Source organism: Cygnus atratus, chromosome 11, assembly GCF_013377495.2.
Source record: "Cygnus atratus isolate AKBS03 ecotype Queensland, Australia chromosome 11, CAtr_DNAZoo_HiC_assembly, whole genome shotgun sequence".
Taxonomy (NCBI): domain Eukaryota; kingdom Metazoa; phylum Chordata; class Aves; order Anseriformes; family Anatidae; genus Cygnus; species Cygnus atratus.
The window spans coordinates 5,378,243-5,403,977 of NC_066372.1; the positions used below are offsets into that span (position 1 = coordinate 5,378,243).

A 25,735-nucleotide genomic window follows, 5' to 3' on the forward strand; every position below is an offset into this window, starting at 1 on the left:
TGTACGTGCATGTCACTGCATATGGGTTGTAGACATGGGCCAATGTTAGATTTTGCTAGAGCATATAAGAGAGAAGGAAAGTATTAACTCTAGATTTCAAATCTAATTTGTGTGTGTGTTATCTTAGGTGTATAAAGCCTGTTTTGAGCTGGAATATGTTGGCTACCTATGTATGGAAAAGCTTACTGTAATGTAACCTGTGAAAGTGATAGGAAATCTGCGTTCTACCTAGTAAGCTTGGAATGTTTGCTTTGTCTTTTTGTCCATGAGAATTAGTAGTGGTTTAGATGCTTTTTAGCCATGTCTTATTTTCCAAAATCTAGGAGTGGAAGGGAAATAGAATAGACTTGAAAACATTGTAGTCTCTATTCATGTGGCTTTTATGTTTTTCAATACCATTTTGATTTTCTGATTACTGTGTTTATCACTGTAGTATTTTCTCTCTCTAGTCTTGTCCTTTCTACCAGCTTGCTTGATACTTACATTGATTTTCTCTTTATTTTTTTAGAACAGACAGACAAAACCCCCAATCTTTCTGCTAATTTTGTGTCTAGATGATTGCCACAGTTCTGCTTTTGCCCTGTTATATTTTCTGAAATACAATATAGGGTGTAATGTGTGTTACAAATTATCTTGCAGAGAATCTTTTCCTAGTTAAGGTATCATTATCTGATATACCCCGTCTGAGTTCTCCTTGAAATGCTACACAAAGGTCATGTTCCTAAAAATCAATAGCAATAACTTGGGAGCCTTAGTACCCCAGTGCTTCATTAACAGCACCTGGGGTACTAAGGCTGATGTTCTTCATATTAGCTGCCAGCAAGAAGATTGAGATTAGCTCATCATCTAAATTGCATTTATTGGTTAAACAGCAAGTTTCAGTATGGTCCTCAGTCTGTTTGATACTGCTGGAAAGGCTGGTTTTATCTGTTCTGTGCTATTGATACTTCCTGACTTTGTCAGACCATTGTTGTCAGAGCTTTCCTGTCACCTTTATCACTCTGTACAACGAAAAGCTGCTGCCCAGAGCAGGAGGTGAAGAGGTCTGTCTCTGATGACATTCTGCAGCTTAAAAGTAAAATGTTCACTTCTCAGGTGGTAACATAATTAATCCACATAGTGTGGATAGTTAATGTTTCCTCTGTGGTGTTGGAAGATGCTTTTAGAGACAGATGTTACATGCCAAGTTACCACACTGTCTCCTGGAATGCCATCCTATTACATTTCAGTTTTGGAGAGCTGATTTTCAAAAGCGCCTACTTTAGGAGGAGTCTAAATGCCTTAGTTACTTTGAAGTGTAAGTTAAGGTTCTCTGAGTCTTGTTGAAAATCCAGGGATTTTATGTTCATGCCTTGGCTGATTCTTTTTGTATGCTATGTGTGTACAGTTTGATTGTGCTAAAATGTTTGCACAGAAGTGTTAGTCAGCCTGTATTGTTTTCATTTTAGCCTGTCTTAATGAATACAAATATTTAAAGACAACTGAAGTAGGGACATATTTCTTTTTTAAAAGTTGGTGCATTACGCTTTTGTTGAGTCTGTGGTCAGTGAGGCTGCAGTAACACAAGCATTGAGAGTGTGGAAATCATACTGGAATGGTAATTTCAAAGCTGTTTTGTGATTTATTTTTGCAGGGAATCAGAGGCAGATAGAACAAACTAAACAGGCTCTGCCAGTCCTTGTAATATCACTGAGTTCAGTGTACTGCATACTCATTCTTTTGTTTACTACTTGTCCTGTGAAATTTGTTAGAATGAAGGGATTGGACAGTGTGCGATGAAGCTGGAAGATGGTCGCATTTTACCTTAATCCATTTAATGTTATATGAAGTTATTGTAATTTTTCAGGAGAATACATAAGAAGGTGTTTTGAAATATGTCACTGAGTTCTCAAGAGAGTAAAACAAGTTGCATTGCTAGAACAGGGAACTGAAAAAAAAATTGTAACGGAGGCATCTTAATCTAGGCCTGACTTAAATCAGTTCTCTGAATCACTAGCATGGTGGTACAGATGCTGCTTCACTAAGGTACGTGAGGGTTGTGGAGGGGATGGAATTGTAGGGGCTCTTCATTTCATTGTGATTATGGTGCATACACAGTAAGAATTTTCTTCCCTCAGAAGAACTGATTGCCCTTCTGAATAAGATGCACAAGAATTCATTTGCATTGCTTAAATAATCTGAATTCAAGTGGTTTTTATTTTTTATTTTTATTTCAGCGAGCATGTAATGGTAATCAGCCTAATGTCCATGATACGTGAATGGCTGTACTGTGTGAAATTCATTTAAACTGCGATTTTTGGTCACAGTGGTAGATCCACCACTAAAGGCCATGCAAAATGCTAGTTTATCTGTAATCCTTATTAAGAAAGCATGCTTACTGTTGTAATATGATTCACTTTTTCTGGGTTTTTGCTTCCTCCATCAATGGCAATACAGATGTAACTTGTAAAGTATAGCTTTTATTTGCCCATTAATAATGCAGTAAGGAGCTGCAGTTCTGAGTTTCCTTCCAATGTAGAATGATTCTCTAACTCCTGGGAACAAATACTCAGAAGGAAATGTTTGAGTCTAGAGGTAATGTGAAAATGCATGATTACTTGTTTAAGACTACAGGATGTTTTCCCTCTTAATCTTAGCATTCCCTCTTAATCTTAGCATTATATTTAATAGAAGTCCTGCCCCTAGAGTCAGGTTTGAATAAGCATTTGGACTCCCAGGACTTAATTTTTCAGTGGAGAAAGAGTTTCATAAAGTAAGCAAGAGGGAGTTGTGGCTGAATGGACACTTGCAACATAAATCTCAGTAGTCAGGAGTTTGCCAGGGTGTCAAAACCAACGTACTTTGAGAAGAGTGGTGCCATGCAGGTGGCTGTGCAAAGCTGTGAAAATGTAATGAAAAGTTGAGCAGGCTTAGCATTTGCATCTAGTTTTGAGTTACTTTAGACTCATTTTTTTTTCTAAACCGGGGATGCACTTGAGAACCTTCTCATTCAGTTGTCTTTTGGAAGGCTGTGAAGCATAAAATAGCTGGGAGATTAAATTAAATAATGTTAAAGGGCAGACCACGATCTGGTGAATGGGACTGCATGAGGTGATGTCTGTTATGAAGCTTGGTGTTTAATCCCTGCTTTATTTCCAAAATCAAGGTAGAAAAGGGGTTTGAACTTGATCTGGCTTGGCTTCATTGCCACTGCTGTGCGAGAAGAATTTCTGTCCATAATGATTCAGAGACCAAGTCTTTTGACATTGTTAATGATTAATCACAAATTGCTGTTCAAATGAGTGTGGTGCTGTGCATCAGTAATCTATCTGAATCTGTTACAGAATAAAAGTAGCTATCGTTTTAGTAGCTCTGTATTTTTGGGATTCCCCCTTGCCCCAGTCCTACCTCCCACATGTATATAAAATGGCTCTGGGTTTTGATTTTGGAAGTCGGGGTGTGCTTTGTTCAGTGCTTGGGCTAGTATTGCCCAAGTAATCTGTTTAATGATAATCATTGAAATAGTATATTGCACGTTGCTGAAATGTGTTGCTGGCTGACATCAAAGAAGCCTACATATAGCGAACATAAATGCTTTTCTAATTCTTGCTTAACATTTGGTTTGAGTTTGGGGGGCATGTCATGTGTCAGATTTCACCAGTAACCAAAAAAACTTCTGCCAAGTAGTTCTGGAGTTTTGAGCTCCAAGTCACTGTCAGCATGCCACCAAAAAGCACAGTGCTGAAACAGCTTCTCTCTGTCAGCGAGATCTTTCCAGTAATGTCTCTTCTGTGGCCTGTGTGGCTTTCATTATAAAATGGAGTGTCACCAAAAGCTCTCCTGTCTTGTGGTTGCCCTGTAGATCTTCACTGGTGGTATGTGTGTGCTGTTGGAGTGTTAGGCTGTTTGCTGCTTCCAAGTCCATTGTTGCTTCTTTCCGAGAAAATTTGAAATAGCTTTTCAAAAAAAATTCAGTCACAAGGGTTGTGACACAGTACACATCTTGTGCTTTGTTGTATCCAGCATGTCTGAAATCATGTATTTTACATCTTAAGCAATTATTTTAAATTATAATTAAGAATAGAATAATATAGAGCATTAGTTCTAAATGCATTACATTCTTCCCCAGTCTGCCTGTCTGTCAGCATGTTTTTGTGCACCATTTGCCATTGACGGGCTGTGTCTGTGTGTCAGGAGGTGTTGCAGTATGTCCTGCTGTCTGGCCTCTGACTAGAGGGCTGACTGCAGTGTGAGTTTCTGCTGGCAGGTGCACCTGAATTTCTGCTCTGTGGCATCCAGGACTAGGTGGTGGAAGTATATCCTCACCCTGTCTGAGGAGAAAGTTGGTTGAAATAGGGTCTGGTTTGGGAGCAGGTTCGATGCAATTTGAATTGAAACTGCGTTTGCTGTGCCTTCAGAAAAAAAAATGAGAGATTCTGTGGATTGATGTTTGAGCTAAAACACTGAGTCTAGTATTTATTTTGCTGTACTGCTTCATAAGAGATGAGGGCTTCAAATGACACAAAACCTTTAGCTGATTTTTTCTGATAATTTCTAAAATGAATTATGCTGTCACCGGTGCAAGTCTCTGAATTATGCTGTCACCAGTGCAAGTCTCTGTTCAATCTGTCAGAAGCTTTTTGTGGTCTTTACCTCAGCATTGCTGTGGCAAGTCTGCAGCGTGAATTCACCACACACCTTGGCGTGTGGCATACCCTGTGCTCAGGAGAAGCCTTCATTACAGTCATCGGGTGGGAGGTGTACAGAAAAACAGGAAGCCTAAACTACTGACCAGTTGCACTCAACTGGTTTAAATGTAAATGTCTCATATAAAGAGTAGCTAAGTTTGCCCATTCTTGTTCAGTAGATTTGGAAGAAACAATCAAGTTATCTGTGCAATTGTGCGTGAGAATGTTATGTATGACTCTCTTAGAGATAAAGCTTTTATTAATAAATCTGTTATTTAAAGGTTATCAGTAAAGATTGTGGTTTACATGTATATGTGCATATATTATAAACATGTAAATGGGTTTGCATATCTGAAATGTATAGGTCATTATAACACTGTAAAGGAGGGAATATCAATGGAATACGTGGAGTTTGTTGTGTTCCTGGTTCCTGTCCACATATTTGTATATGTGCATATACAGAGGAGGGAGGAATAAAAATAGAAGAGGAAAATGAAAAACTGTTTTCAGTGAGGCCTCTTTGAAGAGGAAGATGTAATAAGCCTGCAGGTTGGAGTCGGTGTGTTTCAGGAGACACTTCTGTGGAGTGCCAAATAGAGGGAGGGGCTCAGCAGCTTACGGAGTGGTTTGAGGTGGGACTGGATTGCAAGAAGAGTTAGGGTTTGAGCTTGAGATAAGGGCAGTTTTACTGCATTTCCGAAAACTGCTCTAGAAAGCAAGAGATAAATAATAAAGCCTTTCTCACAAACATTTTCCTGCCATGGGAGTGTGTGTTTGTAGTAGGAATATGCAACACTGGTGCATTGGTTGAGATCTGCAGTTACTTGATTCCCTGCCCCTGTGAAATTTGCTGTAGCTTTTGTAAAATGCATGAAGTTCAGTTTCAAGCAGGGAGGCGGCCAGGCTTTTTACAAACAAGCCAAGGTAGCAATTGACACAAATGAGAAACACCTCGGCTTTTAGGCCAGGGGTAGATGGGTGTAGGGTTTTAATTACTGTTTTTAGCCAGTTGAGGCACGTTAAGTGGCATTTTGATGTGAGAGCTGCTGCCTGTGAACTGTTAGTCAACATTAAGCAAAAGCCTCCAAAACTGTTGGTTTAACATGTTCTGTGAGCTTTGAATTAATCTGTAAAAAATACAACTACTTGTAACAGAAACATAATGAATATAAGGGGATGTATTACTTCTGTCCTCAGGTACTTACTACACTGTAGATCCAGAGCAAAATATACGCGTGTGTGTGTGTGTATATATATATATATATAGTAGCACTTTCTTTTTTTAATGGAACAGAGTTCTTCTCAAGGTGAGACATGAGTTGACTGGTGGTTTGTGCTAGCTGTTCAGTTTGTGTAGTTAGCCTGTGAATAGACATGTGAAATGCAGGGAGGTTGGTAATACTCTTTAAAAAAAAAAAAATAAAAAAAAAAATAAAAAATGGTTTTTACCTGGCTTCAGGGAAAGTATGCGCATTTGTATCTTTAAATCCTCCCATGTGGCAGTTGATTCTCTGTTATCTTGCCAGGGAAGAAGATGTAAATGTGTCCTTGCTGGCTGCCATTTAAAGCATTTCTTTGCCTTGCTGTATTTTGTTTAACAGCTTAACCTTGAAGTGCATGTTATGAGTTTTTGATACTCAAAAAGACTTCCTATTTTTAATATATAATTTCATTAAATAGCAATTATAATTCTTCTTTTTAAAACAAACTTTAAATCCAAGTGAGAGGAAACATTAGACTTCAGATATACTCACCTTGCAAATTAACAGTAATAAATTAACTTGATTATACTTTCTAGAATTGCGATATCCTTTGAGACAAATAACTGGAAAATTTACCAGGTAGTCATATAATGTCAGAGACATGAAATCTGTCTTTACAGCCCTTGGGATGTCAAGGTGTTTGGAAGGCATCTATCCATCATGATAATAAACTTGTGCTTGTACTAATGCATCCATTAATTCTCTCGTGTTTTTTTTTTTTTGGTTGGTTGTTTTATTTGATGTGGTACATTTTTGGATGTGGTAACTACCAGTGTCACGGGTATGGATGCCTTGGAAGGGTGTTTTAGGAAAGGTGATAGCTGCTGTAGTGTATACAGTTTTCATTGAGAATGTGACAAGTTTGTAGGCTCGGGATGGAGATGGTGTGTATCCATTATGACCATTTAATATTTGCTCTGTCCTTTTCTATCTCTAATTTGATTCTATGCATCCTTAACTTGTTGTTCTCTCTGGAAGTGTGGCCCTGTGGCTAATCACGCTTATTAGAGTGCAAGGCTTATTACTTTTTGATTAAGCTTTCTCTGTGCACCCTTGTGGCAATGTAGTTAGGAATATAGGTCCACATGATCTACAGAACCAGAGCACTGGAGATTACTGTGTACTAGAGATATGCAGAAGCACTTTTGTCTGTGTTTGGCGGCTTTTCGGGGTTTGAGGCAAAGAAAATACTGTTATTCTTGATGTTTAGATCGCTTTACAATGCACCACAGGTTTCATCCCTTGAGGAATTGTGTCAGTAATTGAAAGAGCCATTGTCTCATTTCACTTATCTAAAGCAATCTCAGTCTTCATTTTTATAATTATTGGAAGAGCCCAGCAGCAAAAATGTGATTAGTGATTTCCTAATGCTACGGGAAAACAACATTTCTAGAATAACATTCTGTATTGAGTCAATGATACAAGTCAAGATTGGTGTGAAAACAGATTAGGAAAATGTCTAAAGAAATTTATCACAATATTTTTCTTCGACACAGCAACATAGTGGATGTCATAGTTGTGTTTGGTAACTGAGACCTAAAATGAAAATTTGGGAAGTGAAGCCCTCGTAGCTGGGTAATACTGTTGCCCGTGTAATGGAAAAAAACCACAGAATCTTTTGTTACTGGAGTGGTGTTCACATTCTCAGATCTTGAAGAAATTTAACTACAATGCAATTACAAGGAATTTAAAACCTACCAGTATATTTAGAAAGTATTTTCAGTAAATTTTTTTTTTTAGGGTTTTATTCTCGTAGAAATCATTGTAATCTATTGTATGGACTGCACAAAAAGGTCAAGAAAACATTGTACAGTACATATATACAGATATTGGACAAACTGTTTCTAATTTCACTGATTTCTTTGGTTCACTGCGTTTTAATTAAGCTTTGGCTTGCTACCTCAGTAAAACCCCCTTCTTCAAAGGATCAATAAGCCATCCAAAGTTAATTTGAGCTATGGTAGGGAATGTATACACGTTTCTTCATTTTTGTTTTTCCTAACTAAATTATTTTTAAAAGAATTAGTTGTTTTCGCTTTCATTTTGAACATTACGATGCATACAGTGACTGGTTATGCAGTAGTGTTGGTGGTGCTGTTTACTCAAAGGTAATAGTGCTCTTCGATTCCTTCATAGTCCATTCTAGAGGAAAGAGATTGTTCAAGGTCTGTGGGGATCCTCATTTTATTTTTTAAAGAATTGTCCAGAACTGATATTGTCTCAAAAGCTTCTGATGCACTCGTTTACAATATCTCGATGGATCTTATTCTGAGTTGAAGCTTTTCAGCTGTGAAATGGCGTTTGTTGAACTAAGACTTCAGTCCTCTGTTTATTTCAACTTTGTCCATAGAAGACATAATTAACTTGAAAACATAAAAGGTTGATTGCATACTATAGTTTCCTTTCTTTTAAATATTCTTATGCCAGTTGTTGTCTGTCATACTAATACTCATTGTTTATGTTATAGGACATAAAATAATGTCACAGTGTGTTCAGCGGATGTTTAATAAAAATCAGATTAGAATTAAGACTGTATTGTGAGTCATTGAGATATCAGCTCTGTACTTAATATCGTATCTAAATCTCTGTCCATAGCTTTGTAATACAGCTTGCATCTTGTAGTGAAGTTGAGCATAACAGATCTGAACCACTTAGAAGAGTAAAAAAAAAAAATACAAAACGTATCATTTTGTTCATAAATGGAAAAAAAAAATACTGCAGAATGATGTATCTGCGTGCTGCCAGTCCTTGTTTTTCTCTGTATGCAGAAGGAAAAATATCTTCCTGGATAAATTCTTATTCTACAAAAATATTCAGAGTGCATACTGCAGTTTTATGATCATTGTTTGTCAGACACATAAATAAACTACAGATGTGAAGCATGTGAAGCATTAATGTGGGTATAGAATATATTTCCTGGGAAAACAAAAATGAAAGGATAAAGCCCACCCTGTAACTTAAAGTGAGAACAAAATTGCATGCTCTTAATGCATTCAGGTAGCTGAGTAAACATTATAGGTAATCTTACTGTCCTGTTCATACGGGCTACCAAGGAATTTTGTTTCTCTGCTCCCGTTTCCATGGTAATTAGAATTAGATTGGCTTTAGGCTTGGAGTGGGGAAACGAGACTAAGCTATGATGTGGTGTTTGTTAGTCTGGAACATATTGAGTCTTTTTAGAAATTAGCTTAAATCTGTGCTCAAGTTGTTGCTTTTTTGGTTGTTCTTGTTTTACTTGTAGTTATCTTACAGTGCACAGATCTTTTGCTTGTGGGTAGGCCATCTGGTGGTACTTGTGCTCTTTGTGTTCCTTGTACTGTAATCCTTAAACCGGAGCTGTGCCTGGATTCTGGTGAATAACTGTGGAAGAGTGAGTTCACATAAATAGCTATATCGGCTGTTTTAAAAAAAAATAAAATCTTTAGCCTATAACTAATATTTTTCCCCGTGTTTTTCATATGTGGTAGTGTGGTGTGATTTTTATCAGCACCCACCATTTAGGATGATTTTTTGAAAGTCCATTCCAAAATCACACTGCTCTTCTGTCATTTGTTCCGCAATTTTGCATGTGCGCACACGTATAGAAACATGTAGAATTTTTTTCTTCTGATACTTGTTAATACATTTCCACTGCCCTCATCACAAGAAATTCTTTTACCCTTCTTGTTTTTTTTCCAGGAATTGAAGTTGAGAGTAATGTTTTTGGTAGATTATTTTAGTAAGAAAATCCCCTTTTAGCTAATTCCCATGCTGTCACTTTTTTTCCCCCCCCTGTAGCTTGTATTTCACTAACCATAATTTTCCAGTAATAGATTGCAGGAGCTGCAATGAATATTATTATTATAAGACTTTGTACTCTTAACAGTAATGCATCACACTTCCGAAGGTTCTGAGTATGCGATATTTGTGACGTTAATCACCCAACATTTAATACTTGCATTTTCTTAAGCAGTTGTCTACCAATTACCAGGGCTATTGTGGTTTTATAGAAATGTCATCTTTGAAGATATTTCAGCTGTTGATCCTCTCTCTCTGAGGTGCACTTAGACCAAAATATATTTGGGGATATCAAGACTTCTTAATTGTTCAAGTACAATTGAACTTCACTCTTCTAGGAACGTTGGCAAAATTAAACCTCGCAGTGATCTGTGCCTGCAGAGGAGAGCTCTGGGAGGTGTGTCAGGGGTTGCAAACGCTTCTGAAGAGAACCAGTTGCTGTAGTGCTTTGCAGGCAGAAAGCACTGAATGATACTAGTGCTGGAAGAGCTCGTATTTGCCTCCTTAGGGACAGGCAGTAAAATAGGCAGTCTTACTGCATGCCCTCTCCATTTGGCTGCCTAGTACATCTGGCTGCTTGTGCTATGCCTGGTTCTGCCTGGCCCACTTTGACGGGTGTTTGTGTAATGTCTTGTTAACAAATTCTGGTGATGGCATTTCTGTAATTATCCCTTCTGTCAAGGTTGAAATTTCTTGAGAATTAGAAAATTCTTGGTGTCCAGCCTAAATCTCCATTAGCACAAATGTAAAACAGTTATTTCTTGTTCAGCACTTAATGAACTTGAAAAATAGTCGATCATTGTCGTCTTTTTAACCATCTTGTACATTTTTTAAGACTGCCATTTGGTTCCATCTCAGTCTTCCCTATCTTGAAACCAACTTGCTTCAACCTCTTCTCATAGGCATATTTTTAAAAAGATATCTACAGAATTGAGGGTGTCTGTAAAACAATAGAAAAATGACAGTTTAAAGTATAGGTATTTATTTTGCATAAAACATCCCTGTCAAAACTATATTTTATCCTTAAGACCTCCTAAGCAAGGCTTCTCATTTTCCAGAGAAAATACATAGAAAATAGAAAAATTTGAGCATGTATTAGAAAAATGTTAGAAGATGATACAGAGGCCTACACCAACATATAATGTTTGTTCTTCTCCCCACTTACAATACAGCACATTAAATACAATAACAAAATGTAAACATACCCTTGGATTTGCTGAAGAATTTTTGTACTGACATTTGATGTCCTTAGTGTCTTAGGAGAAAAAGAGAAGATGAAATCTGAACTTCAGAAAGTGTTAAGTCCTGAAATTGTGAAGAGGGGTGACTTAGAGTTTCTGAGCTGCATCTGAGCTCCTGTTATTACGATCAGTTAAAGATGACTAACAGCTGTATATGTTTTTCCTCATTTGTAGAAGTATTCCCTTCTTTGGCACCCAATTTGTTACCTTTTTTGTTACTGTTCTGCATACCAGCTTGACAAATCTGTTTCTATGAAATATGGGGAAAAAAAAAGCCTTTCTTAAGAAAGCATGACAAGTACTATTTTTGCAGCCTAGTATTTTAATCTAGATTGAGATGAAAATTGAAGACCCTTTTAGTAAGGGCATACATTGAAACATGAGAATTTCAAACTGGGTATACAGGGTAAAAAATTCCCATGTGGACAGTGATGGTGTATCGGTAGGTCCTGGAGTAGATGTGCAGATAGTGTTGGGCTTGTAGGCTATCTACATGCATTCACATGTAGGTTCACAAAACGTACATTTTTTTAAAGGATGTGCATATACATCTATAAACATATCACCTATAAGAACTAAATTTATATAAAGTTGGCTGGTACTTCTATGATCGTAAGTCTTGTATTTACTGGGAATCATATTCATACATATTCTCATCATATTCTCTTTTGTTCTTTGTTCAATGTAACCAAAGATGTTAGAATCATAGAATCATTTAGGTTGGAAAAGACCCTTAAGATCATCAAGTCGGACCATCAGCCTAATGCTACCAAGTCACTGAACCATGTCCCTAAGCACCACATCCACACATCTCTTAAGTAACTCCAAGGATGGTAACTCTACCACTTCCCAGCCTGTTCAGTGCCTAACCACCACCCTTTCCATGAAGAAATTCTTCCTGATAGCCAACCTAAACCTCTCCTGGTGCACCTTAAGGCCACTTCTTCACATTTTAACACCTGTCACATGAGAGAAGAGCTGGGCACCCTCCTTGCTGCAGCCTCCTTTCAGGTAGTTGTAGAGTGATGAGGCCTCCCCTCAGCCTCTTGTTCTCCAGACCAAGCAGCCTCAGTTCCCTTGCCTGCTCCTCAGAAGCCCTGCTTTACAGTCCCTCACCAGCTTCGTTGCTTGTCTCTGAACACATTCCAGCAACTCAGTATCTTCCGTGTAGTGAGGGGCCAAAACTGAATGCGGTACTCGAGATGCATTATACAGTATAAAATCATGTTAAGTTTCCATATCACGTTTCTCAAATTAGTTGTCTGGCCTTTTTTTTTTAAAGCTTTATTAAATCTGTTCACAAATTTGTGTGTGGATATTTATATCATTATAATTAGATTGCCCCCAATTTTTCTTTATGCCCAATGTAATGCCACATGCAATTTTGGCCTAAAGTTTTGAGAATACCATTCTGTTTATGAGTAAAGCTTTTTATCAGCACTTTGAACTGAGAAAAATCACACCAAAAAGTCTGGTGTTTCAGTACACTCCTCAGCTGTTGCATTTTCTCTGTCCCTTAGCTGGGACCCTAGTCCCTTTGAAACTCGGTTAAGCCCTGCTTATTTAGTTATGCCCTAATTTACTTTGGTTTATTGCTCCATTGTCTGTTCTAAGTCACTTGGAAGCACTTATATTTACTCATGGTATGAGGTCATCTATTATTCTGCAAAATTAAGTTATTGATACTGCTTTATCAATAATACCTAGCTTGTTAGACAAGAGTTTCCATTTTATGTTTGATTGCAGGTATTAGTAGAGCTCATTACGCAGTTGGGGTTGGCTTTTCCACCCCTCCTTGCAGGAATAATCAATACTTTCAGTAGCACAGTTAACCCCTCTAAATAACATGATATAATATTTCACTTTTTTTCTTCTTAAAAATAGTTTATTTCAGTATGCTTGAATTGACACGTGTTATATGCTTTGACTGGAAGGAGATGCAGATGCATACACTGCTATGCTGTTGATTCTGTTCATTCAGGTAACGTAGGAGCTAAGGATAACCACAATTTGCATTATTTGCTGTGTTTAGTATCTTAGAAGAAGGCTAAGGAGGAGTTTGGTGCAATTAATGGGAACAGTATGTATGCTTATTTTAATGGTAACTGGACCATGGTGACTGGAGAATTTGTTCAGTGTTTACAGACTGAAAAAGTGAGGAACCCTTAAATTTGCTGAACAGGAGCAGATGACTTGACATATGGTGTATAATCCTCAACAAGAAACTAGGAATAAGAATAGGCAATAGAACTTTGAGTTTTCTGTAGCTATTGTGCTCTGTATTTGAAAAGCATTGCAAGATCTCAAGTTGTACTGAGAAAAAAGAATTTGTTTTACTAAACAAATTAATACTGAAACATATGCAATTTTACGGTTCCAGGAATTAATTTACCTTGATAGTCTTTCAGTGTATTCAGTGTGGTTTTAATTTAATTCATGTTCATATAAATATACATTTTTTGTAGTTTGGAAAAGTTGTTTAAAGGGAGGATACTGGAAAATATATACAAAACCATTTTGGAGATGAAGCCTTGGAAAGCTGATGGTGTAAGATATATCAAGAGACTGCATCATCTGATCTGTACCATATTCAAAATCAACACTGAATTTCTAGAGGCTTGAGTTCAGACAATTGAAAATGCTGGAAAAGACATTATCAGGGGCTTTTTTGTTTGTTTGTATTAAATTCTTTGTTTGCAATCCCTGTACCGGAAAGTAATTTCACCTTCTGTTTTTGTCCTGCCTCAGTGTGTGCATATTAAAATAAATGCATCTTCTCCATGCATGAGCACAGCTTGCATTAATGATAATGGAGTTTTTATATGCGTGTTGAAAGGCATTCGTACCTAATGTAATATTGCGTTTCTAATGCTGCAGAAGTCAGCACCGATGTATTCTGTTTATTTTTGCTCTTTAAATCAACACCACTGTTATATTTGAACAGAATTCCTACAGCTGTATGTACCTGCTAAGGAAGGTGGCAAATCTGGTTTTGAAAACATTTTTAGTAGCTTTGTTTTATTTGATTATTATGTCATTGGGCATTTTCATTGTAGTTCAGCAGATAGAAGTCAGGCCCAAGATTATATGCAGGCTATGAAATCTAACCACATTGCATAGGTTTAATAGGCAAGTTGTTAAAAAATCAAAACTCCAATTTAGTTTTTGTTTAAGAAAGAAAGAAACCTCTGCAAAGTATACACGTGATCTAGTGGTTTTTAGAAAACATTAAAAGACATATATACAGCTCAGCCTTGCAATCTATATTTAGGAAATGCCATTGTTTTACATGCTTGCATAAAAACAGCTTACCTTGTGCTGTGCTTCATGGCCCTTAATCTGGTGAAACGAAGAACGTGTTACACATGCTGTTTTCTCTGATGGAAGCACCGGATACTGTGAGTGACTACTGTAAGGTTTCTTGGGTCTGCGAATTACATACAACTTCAAATAACTCATGCTTTTGTATATAAAACTAGTCTGGCTTTGTTTACTTTATCCAATATTGACATTGTATTTATAAAAAGTAAAAAATGAGGAGAAAAAAATGTTGTGTTTTTTTTCTTGGTCTTCTGCACACCATGAGAAATCATCTTTAGACTTCTGTTTTAAGAGTCACTTGGTATATTCTAACAAAAGTGGGTGTGTAATGTTATCAGTGTGCTTTTTTTAATTATACAGTTGTGTAGACAGTGGCTTAAAGTGTTAAAGGTGCTTGCTGCTATAGATAATTACATGTCAAGGCAAAACAAGCTTTTGGGTAACAAGCTTTTGGGTAACCGCAGGGATATTGGGGACTAATGGGATTTAGAAAATTACACTGTTGTTTATGTGAGCTCTTGTAATGACAATATTCATGACACAGATGGAGGACAGTGTTTTAGTGTCTACCATCAGTGAATATTAAGAATTTACCAATGTACTGCACTTGACCTTTTTCGTGGTTACCAGTACGGTGAGTGCCAGCAAGGTTTTTTCTAACAGAAACATATGTAACTCTCATTTTGCAAGGCATCCATAAAGGTCAAAACCGGCTGTAGTTCAGCTGAACAAAAAGGATCAGCTCCCTTGCTTCTTCAGCGATGCACAATGCCACAAGTATGTTGGGCAGGAGAGAGAGTTGTACCTCGCAGAAGGGAGGCTGCACAGCAAATGAAAGAAAGGATTTGCTGGTCATAAGTAGTACACTAAAACACTTTGGCTCTCAGCACGACTTGATGACTGAGAAGTACTGGCTTATGCATGAGTATTTTATTTATCAATACATACACTGTTTTGGAAGGCAAATTTTTTGTTTTACTTAAGGGATTTTCTTTAATAACCTCACAATTTCAGCCATCCCTTTTTATTTAATTGAGAGTGTGTTGCTGTCTAGCCTCAAGTAAAGATAGCTAACCCTGTCATTTTACCTCCTTGAGTGCAGTTTCATGTTACATGATTATAAGCCCAGAGACAGTTATCATACAATGATAATAAGCTAACACAGCTGTGTGAGCAAATTTAATTAACTGCAAAAAAAGGAACTCTGCTTTTTCCTGCCTTGGCCAACATCTGAAGTATGTAGCTGGTATGGAATTTGTATGCTCTAGGAAATGCTGTAGAATACAAGCTACTTCCATTTCTCTCTAGGGATTATCTGCAGTCGTTAGGATTCCATATCCTGATTTTGGAACCGTTGTTGTTGTGCTTTCGTGGCTTCTCACCTGTTGCATTTGTACTTAGTTTTTAAGCCAACATTGTAGTTTTACTATGAAACCTTATCTGAGGTTTTTGTATGGCATAGGTGCTAAAGAAAATAACAAAGGTTGCATCTCCCAATACGTCTTCCTGAATAATATTTTCAGCTGCAGCAGCTGTGGATTTTATCAGGTAGTGTGAAATATGTTGCAGTATGAACATCTACAGACCGGGCAGAGTGAGCGCTTAACCCAGGTACTCTACCACCTAGCTCTCCATGCTCCACCAGCTCTTTCTTCCGCACTCGCGCCAAGCACCAGTAGGAAGCCTGTTTCCAGCCTGGTCACCAGCACCATGTGCATTGCTTTTCTAGATGCTAGATACAGATGCAGTTTTGAATCATGAAATAGATACATGATGGGTTGTTTTCTCTGCATTTTATTTACATTCTGGTTTATTATTTTTTTGGATTAAATGTTCTAATGAAAAGACTCCCTCCGCTACCTTTTTTCTCCTCCGGAGTCAGTATTCCTCACCCCATTGCTCCAGTTTCTGTATTTTATGCTCTTGACATTTAACGGTCTGTGAAGTTTATGGCATCCAAGCTGTAACTTAGGTATTATTTTGAATACCTGAGATAAGCTTGGGGTACACATGCTATGAATTTAGCTTGCTTTTGACTTGTAGTGGAGGGATATATTTTTACTTAGAAACTAAAGAAAGCTCACGTAGAATAAGTAGGTCTTGAAAATCTGAGAAATTGCCATGCCATTTGTTACAGTAGTCTTTCTCAAAAAAAATCAAAAAATTGGGGGTGGTATATCTGTATGTCGAATACATGTTTTAAGTTAATGTTTGTGGGCGGGTTTTGTTTGTCATTTTTGTTTGTTTGCTTCAAAAATAAGGTGAAATACTGTTGTTGTGTAGAAAAAAACAACAATCTTTTGCTGATTTAGCAGGATACCCTGGCTGATTTTACCAGAATGTTTGGAATTATTTACATCAAAAAGGCATTTAAATTGATTTCTAAATTATATCTTCCTGTGTGTGATACAGGGAGGGGATGGGGTTTTCTCTAGTGATACTAGAAGTAATTTTAAGGCAATTCTTAAGCTTTGTTAGGCCACTGCTTAGGAACTGTCAATCACTTGAATGATTCAGATAGCATTTTGGGGGCATACTTCTGTCACAACAGGAGGCTTTGTGAAAAATTGCATAATATTTTAAATCAGTGTCAAGTAAACAACATCAATCGATCTGCTGCTTGTGAGTAAACTGCTGCACTATTCCTAAGGAATGATTGAATACTAATGAAATTAGCAATTGCCTCATCTTGACTCCCCTTCTTGTGTGCTTCTCTGACCTAATTTTCAATGATGCTAAGACACCACAAGAAAGTTTACCCTAAACATTTTTTCTCTGTTAGTACTGATGACACTTGGGACTTGGAGAGAACATGTTTGAAGACTATTGCAACCTGATCAGAACTAATTGGGTCTGTTGGATGGATTAAAATTTGTTTTAAAAACAGATTAACGGTACTTCTGTGTAATTCGTATTCAGAATAAAATGAAAACAATATCTGTTTTAGCAGTGTATCACCAGAGTGATGGAAACAAACATTATAACTGAACTTAATGCTCATTATTACAATTAGAATTGTCTACTATTTTTTAATGATGCTGGTATAAACCGAAGGCCAGGGTGACTCTGCTTTCTTTGTTTCAGGTGCTGTTGTCAGGACTGATTGGTGTTGTTTCATGGAAGAGGCCCCTTTCACTTGTGGTGAGTGCCTGTGTGGCTTTAATCAATCATGTTTTACAGACTGTATATAAGAGACTAAAGGGTTCTGTAGATGTAACTCCTAGTGGTTTTGTCTATAGATAGACCTTTGCCTATTGACTTTGAACTTTTAAATGTTGATATTTTCTCCCTTTTGAAATGTTACAAATTGACTTAAGTCTTTCAAAGCTTTACTATGGACCTTGTGGCTTTCCATTATATTACTGGTTGACGATCAATTCCAAACCAGTAAACTAGATTGAATTCCTATATGCTACTGCAGTTTGTGTATGTGCTAGTGTAATGTAACATTATATGTGCTTACAAAACATTATAACTGAAGAAAAGAAGATTTTAAAATATTATTGGTTTTGAAATGTTTCCACTTAGTTGGTAGATTGTATTTGTTAATGACAACCTTTATTTCATCTTGTAAAGATAACACATGGAGTCAGTTATTCTTAATGTGCAGTAGGGAGTTTGAACAGGGATGTATCTAAACTGTATGGAATGGTATTAACTTTGCATGTGAGATTTAGGAAGTAATTGAACAAAGCCTCAGTGTTGTTGCATTTGAGAAATATTTAGTGGTCTTTCCTTAATCTGAAGTAGACAGCAGTCTGAGTGGAGTAATTAATTATGTTTCAATTTGTCCAGTAGACTTCTCCTCAAGTACAGATGCTTTCTCAGAGAAAGCAAAATGGTATATGTGTGGCCTGTCCCTTAAGGGGATGTAGAGATTAATTTGGGAAAATAATTTTATTTGCCAAGAGTGAGTAAAACAAGATTTTGGGTGTACTTGATTCTAGAAGACAAGACAGTGCTAAAAATCCAAAATACATCTGTGATAATTAGATACACATTGCATACATTGGTGACATTTTATATATTTCTAATACACGTTACAGACGCTGGAACACTTGGAGCAAATAAAAGGTGGTACTGTTTTGGTTAATTTTCAGCAGGAATAGTACATGTTCTGTTTATAATTAATACTGCTATTAATAGACCTGTAATTGATTGCCACTTAGAGTATTTCACATGCTTATAAGGTCTTAAAATCAAACATTGATTAAAATGCACCAAATGATTTGATATAGTTAAGTGCTAACTCATAAGTTAACGAATTTAATTTAAAGGTCTCATTAAGAGACCTTCCCTGTTATTCAAAAAAAATAAAATAAAATAAAATTTGGTGCTTCCTCATTATATACTTAGGCATTTAAAATACTGTTTAAATTGAAATACATCAAAACTGTATCTTTTTTCACTGTATGTGTACCATTTGAGTGCCATGAGCAGCATAATATGTGAATGTGATTAACTGGGTGTGCATTTATGATGTAGAGATCATGCACATGCTGTGCTGAATCTGTGGGCTTCTGTTTTATAATCAGACATCTTGAGGATTTCTCTGTAGACGACTTTCTATCCCAAAACTAAGGGTTAGCACTTCTTTTCATGTATTTTTATGTCTGTTACCACATGAATTGTCCTGTGTGTCAATGCATGAATTTACTTTGTAGATGTCACTTTCACAAGCATTTCTGTATGTAAGCCTTATTTCAGGGGTAATATTATTGCATTACTCTGGTAAGTAATGGCTAGTGTAGCTGATAAGCTATGTGGATGTAGAACGTGATTGCAAACTTCTTTTTAGCACTTAATGTGCATAATTCATGCAGAAATAAATTTTTAAAAACTTGCAGTATACATTTATAAATGGAAAAAGCTATCAGTGTGATTTGGGTACAATTTAGGTTTACGAAATAGATTTTCATTCAACACACAGAAAAGTAGTACTTTCTGTTTTGAGCACGGATTCCATTTTCTCTTAGTACAGTATAGGACTGCAATTGAAAGAGAAGAAGGAACTTGTAATATTTTAGCAAGTGTTTTTTTTTAGTTCCCCGCTGTCAGTTCCTACTCATTCAAGTATTCAGACTTTTTTTTTGAGTTAATTCTCAAGTCATGTTATCTATATGTTATGTTGTTTTTCGTCTGTGTTGAGAGGAATTTTTCTTGAAATGATTTGTAGTTGAACATAAACTTTGTTCTTTTCTATTTTATTTTTCTTATTCAAACATACATGCTATAGTGGCATGATTGGTGTTCCTATCAATAAATCTTTATTGTTATGGCTCCTCTGAAAAAATGTTTTATTTTGGCGATGCTTCTGAACATTTTGTAATGCCAGAGTATATAATGAGAAAAACCTGTGAAAGGTTGATGTAATAGACATTAAAGCATTTGAATCCATAATTTATTAAGAAGTTCATTATAAATCTACTTTAGGGACTCAATAAATTCAGGGTGTTGACTTACCCGTGTAAACACCTACTAGATACAAGGGTCATGCCTTTTTTTCATTCATTGCTCGAAGAGAGGCACTTCGTAAACCCCCTCTTATGGTGGGGGACATGAAGATCATACTTAAAGTATAAAGAGTGAAATCCGTAAAATATTTAAGACAGAGAAGTTTAGAACAATTCTATTTTAATTGTGAAATAGTTTGAAAAACACATTATTTAGATTACATTTATTTTATTTGAAGTCACAAAGGTAATAATTTCACAATAATAAAAATGGTCTAATATATTTTATCAACAAAAACTTTTTAAAGTTTTATTTTACTAACACAAACTTTTTAAACAGCAGAGACGTTAGAGCACTGTCCAAAGCAGGAGGAAGTAAAAGAATATGAATGTAAACACAATGGCATATTTGTGTTTAACAAAAGGCAGACGCAGCCCTTCAAAGTTGTACCATTTTCATGTTGGAGTATATCCTTAGAGCACTGCCAAACTATGGGCAACAGCAGAAGCAGGTTAATATTTGAGTATAGCACTTTTGGTAATGGCGTTCTGTTAGTAATGTAAATAGTAATGTGCTTGCACCAACTTTAGGGATGATTTACCAGTGCTGTTATGTATCCTAAATTTATAAGCAGTAGAAAAATTCTGTGCCTTTAAGGTTGCGTTACATAAATTATCTAGATGATATTTTTCTTCTACCTGCACTTAGTCGTGGAGAACTGCAGTATTCATTATGTGTAGAAGAATACAGATATCTACTGTGCCTTCTTAGCCATTTTTACAATTGTCTCTATCTTTTAGAAAGCGATAGCATATGGTTTAGCAATTTAAATAGAAGAACTAATGAATCATAAATGTTGATGAATGTGTGTGTTTGAATAAAGATAACGATCATACTGCAGATGATGGTGTGAAATCTTAAAATTCTGAAAAAAAGTATTGTTGCTTAGTAGATATGCTGAAAACTGCAATATGATTTGAATTAATAGGTACTCATGAAATATGCTATATTTTCAGTAATTTATTGATGTATTTTTTTAAAAAATGAAAAAATAGTGAATGTAGAAGTGCTTAGTTTTTCCCTATTTTTCTAGACAGAGTATGGGTCTATGTTTCTCCTTGTACTTAACTGACATGCCTAAAATTACACTGCAGAGAATTCTTTTTAACCAATTATGTGCATGGAGGGGGAAAAAAAAGCATATTACAAATTACTAGCTGCTGTTCTTTGCCTGCAAAACACTTTTCAGCTGCATTATGTATTCTGTTGTGAGATTCATGTAGTCACTTAATAATGAAAAGTAATTTGTGCTTCGTATATGCATGCTAATGGAGCTTCAATTAATTTATTAGCACAAAGTAATGTTAGATTCAAATCAATGTTATTAAAGTGGTGAGATGACTGTGTTAATAAGGATGTATTAGTATTGGCAGGTAAATATTGCCTTTGAAAAAGTGTGTATGTGCAATATAGCAACGTTTCAGATATTCTTTTCCTTTCTGCATTTTTCTTTAAAAATCTTGACAGTGTGTCCAGATCAATGAGTTAACCCCTTTGAACATGACAAGCAAAGTGCATTTAAAATGGTTTAAAATTTACCGCAATCTGTAAATATTTTTCTTTCTTTTTGGTAGAGTGGTAGAGTTTTGTCTGAGCCTACCATTACTCTTTAGTAGTTGTTGTTATGCTGTTTCCTAATACCAGAAACTTACGAGTGTCAATTACAATTAGCAAGAGGAAGAAACAGTGACTAAAAGGCAATATACTGTTTCATTTAGTGGTGTTGATCTCATGAGTCTGGTTAGTTTGAGTTATTTCAGTTGCTACACTTCTATTGGAGGAGTACATGACATACAGATTCAGATTTTAAAATTTCTTAATAGATTATTTACTGTTGGAGTGTAATGACTGCAGATTGATTACATGATGATGTTGGAACCACATCTTGCTTATAATTTTTTTCATCAAATTTCCTAGTATTCAAATCTCTTAAAAGATTTCACTGAACAAAAATTCTTCAAACATCTACTGATGTTTACTGCCTCTTCCTCTTCCATTTCTTATTTGAGAGCCGCATGTTTTGTGTGTTGGCTCTTATAAGTGATGGTGTAGTGATTTGACTTTTGCCCTCTGGCACAATAGACTTTTGAGAGACTTGTGAGAAGGGTATGGCCTCTGCTTTCCTTGAAAATAATTTTTTATAGATATGTACATTTCAGTTCCCGTACTGGATCTCATTTAAGTTGTTACATGAACCGAAGTTCTGGACCTGGAGAACTATTGAAGAAATGGTGATTACGTTAGTATCTTATACTACAACTAAGAAAAGTGAATAGTGAATACAAATGTTTTCCTGGGTATGTTTTTCTTTTTTTAATCCACTGTCAACATCTGCACAGACAGATGTCAGGGAAATGTTTAGAATGAAGTTTGGTGTGAAGTATAATTAACGCATGGAAGACAGTTGCAGAAAAAAAAAAGGGCTATTTAAAAAATGAAGGAATATAAAGTTAGGCTGTGGAGAATTCCTATTTATAAATTATAGCCAAACAAAAAAGTCTGTCATCTAGTAAAATTATTTATTGTTAAGTTCATTTGGCATGCCAATCTAAACTGCACTGCGGTGCTCTGTACGCACTGAACTATATTTATGTATCAGATCTCCAAGAGAAGTCATTAATTTTTCAGTGGTTATCATTGATTCTTCTTTAATCATTTAATTACTTCCTTTAGTGTCAATTAAGAAGTTTTTAGGAATTATATAGCACTCTTATAAGGCAGGTTTTCACCACTGTTGTCTTCTGCTTCTCTTTCCACAGCAATGGATGTAGCTTTATTTTTGATTAATGTTTGAAAATGTAGACAAAAGACTGCTTCTGTGATTTGCTTGTGAAAAGTCATATGCTTTTGCTATTTATTTAGTTTTTGACATTTTAATGTACAATTTCACAGTTACTTGTGACTTGTTACTAGCTTACAAGGTTTGCTTCAGGCCAGCTGAACATACACATGGATGGCGGGAGTAATTTATCTTTCTGTAACTTGATCAGCTGTTTTATTTCACTGAATTGTCTATAAAAATACAGAAATTGATGTGTAAGTGTTCAAAGTGATATAAAATAATAGACTCTTCATTTTTTACTGATCTTCTATATAGTAAAAAGGAGACTGTGATGAAGATTGGAAGTAAATACCAATTTACATGGGTTTCCTATTTATTTTCAGATATTTCTTCGGAGAAACAAGACGACCAAAGACTGAAAAGATGTTTCATTTGCTCTACGTTTAGGATAAAAAAAAGATCATTCTTGCTTTGGTGACTAATAAAAACAAAGAAAAATCAATTATTTGTTCTTACTAGGCAGTAGATGAAATAATTGTTGCAAATTTTATCACTAATTCCCATGTGATAAATGTCAAAGCAGTTGCTGAAAATGTCTGTCATATAGTAATAAGCAGTTACATATCCTCTGTATTTTAGAAGCAGGCAGGTGTATGTCTAATCTTCTCTTGTGTTGCTATTTTCTAGTGTGTTTTCAGCACTGAATTGAGTGTTCAAACTGAAAACCCAAATTTACATTTCATGTTCTATATCAATTTACTTGAAAATTCTATTTCCATATCCTTCTGTTCTTCCAAAAATATTTCCATTATCAAAGTTGAATGAATCCGTGTTTTCATGATCATATCTCCCTTTTTTGCCATAAGAGATTTTGTCCATTTGCCTGATTTTATTTCTTCAGTATATTTAAATCAAATTTGCATACAGAATTATACACGCATACTTCTGAGAGTAGAAATGCATATTGAGGTTGAAACGTAAAAACAGGAAAAATAAAGGTTGAAATGTAAAAGTGTAAAAGCAGGTTATTTAAAAAACAAAGTTGGCCAAGACATATGTCAGTGCTTTGTGGATTCTTTAGTTACCTAAATCATTATGGTTTTCTGTTAGTTTTTCAGTGCTTGATCTTCCTCACAAGTGAAACAACCTGTTCCCTAGCAGTGAAGTTGCATATACGTATTCCTTGCAATTGATCTGTCTTTATTATCCAGAAGGAATCTCTTTTATAGGGCGTTCTGTCAGTCCTTCTTCGGACTGTAGTTTGAGATACTTGTGCCTTAGCCAGCCAAATATTTGGATTCTTATTGGGATATCTTCCCAACAACCATTTCATTTCAAATATTATTTTTACCTTTTAAACTTTTAAATTAGGTGAATACGGGAAAAACTACCTGCTAATTTTCAAGCATAGTGCTTAAAGGTGTCAGGATTATTTTTTTTAAACTACTTTTTGCATTGCTTGTATGTGTTCAAAATTAATTTTGGTACCAGGTACCTACTTTCATACATAATTAACATTTGAAACATGACTTATTGACTTACGACAATTTGATTCCTGTTGGACTGTGGAAAGTTGTTTTCATATATCTGTGATTTTTCTACATGACTTCAGAAAGCTGAAATGGAGCACTGTCAATTCTCATGCTTGAGGAAGGAAAATGTGATCCTAAACTCTGTGCTGGAGAGGAAAGGGGTCCATTATCTGAATGAAGGGACCCCCTGATATGCTAAGAGGCAGAATAAAAAATACAAGAATAAAAATGGTTATTTAAAACAACAACAACAACAAAACTCCTGAACTAGGAATTGTGATCAGATCTGACTGGAATTTTAGAATTTCATTTTTTTTTTCTCAAGCAGAGACTTGGTTTTGGCAGCTGGAATAATAATAAATAGATGATCTATGTAGTGAAGAGACAATTTTTAGCATAAATGGATCAGGACTGTAGGAGAAAAAACAAACAGAAATGCACACACTTGGGAGAGTTGCAGAGCCTATAGGCATCTATCACCTTGTATGCCATTGTTGCCATTGATAGTTTGTGTAATGTTGAGATGAGATGGAGAACATCACTCTGCTTGTCCCTTCATCACTCTCCGCAATATAGTTTCGGCATGTATATTCTTTGGGCTTGTTAGTCAGCATGTTTGTTAGGAGCCCTGCTATTAGACAAACGCTCCTCTTTGAGACTGAAGTATTAGTTTAAAGGTTAACAAAACGTTGTGTAAAAACCCTACATCTTAAGTTACAGAGTTTTGAGAAGTTCTGACACACTGGGATAGGGTTGAATACTGACTATTGCTTGCTTATAAGTATCAGTATCTTATGTTTTGTTTCTTTATTCCTGTGGGCTTAGATAAGAGGAGATGTAGTCTTTGTGTTTGCATATTCACTTACTAGAAATCCCTTTTATTTTATTTAAGTTTTCTTTGGCAGTCTTGAGAACTGCTAGCAAGATTCTGCAAGAACAACACAGAAGGTGGATCAGTGTCTTCAGACACATTTTCCTGTGGAGGTCATGTACCTTTTGTCCTAGATGTCTAAGCACTCATACAAATGTTAAATGAAGTATTGCAATTAGTGCTTAGAGGGGATTATTTGACAATGTTGTAACCTACACCTAGTGAAAACTAAAAATTGTGCTCTGAAAGCAACTTTTTCATGTTTGACTCCCTCCCTCCACCTGTCACTGGAAAACCGTTATAACTTTTAGAGCCATAAAGTGAACCCTATGAAGACATTGTAATGATTGATGACTATTGAAGTTAAATACTAAGAAATCTCTAAGAAAAACCTGTTCTCCAGTTCATGTACGCAACAATCGTATGCTTTCCTAGAAGTACTAGTTTTTTTAAGTTAAAATTTGTGCAGCTCTTGCCACTTCTAATAGCTCTTCAGCATCATTTCTTTGAATTAGTGGCACATTGTTTTTGTCTCTCTATTAGTAGTTTTTTTGTTTGTTCGTTTTCCTCTTGGAAGATTCAGGGGATCAGATTTTAATAGGGCACTTCTCAGAAAGTAGATTTCAAAGGTATTTGTAAAAGATGCTAGATGTATGTAATTTTAGATATGCACATGCCCCTACATGTGCCATAGTAACACGGTTACCTGATCAACCACACTTGCACAATCCGACTTTAACATTGCTATTGGTAATCAGTCTGTGGATA

General features: G+C 35.9%; 1 protein-coding gene across 5 annotated transcripts in view; it reads left to right on the top strand.

Annotated features, from left to right (window-relative positions):
* The window catches only part of ENTREP2 (endosomal transmembrane epsin interactor 2), a 137,959-nt gene that overhangs the window by 34,465 nt on the left and 77,759 nt on the right, over positions 1-25,735 (top strand). For all 5 annotated transcript variants that reach the window (XM_035553867.2, XM_035553864.2, XM_035553865.2 and 2 more), the window contains exon 2: positions 17,353-17,409. In XM_035553867.2, the coding sequence (XP_035409760.1) occupies positions 17,353-17,409 (57 nt within the window). The remainder of the gene's footprint in view (positions 1-17,352; positions 17,410-25,735) is intronic.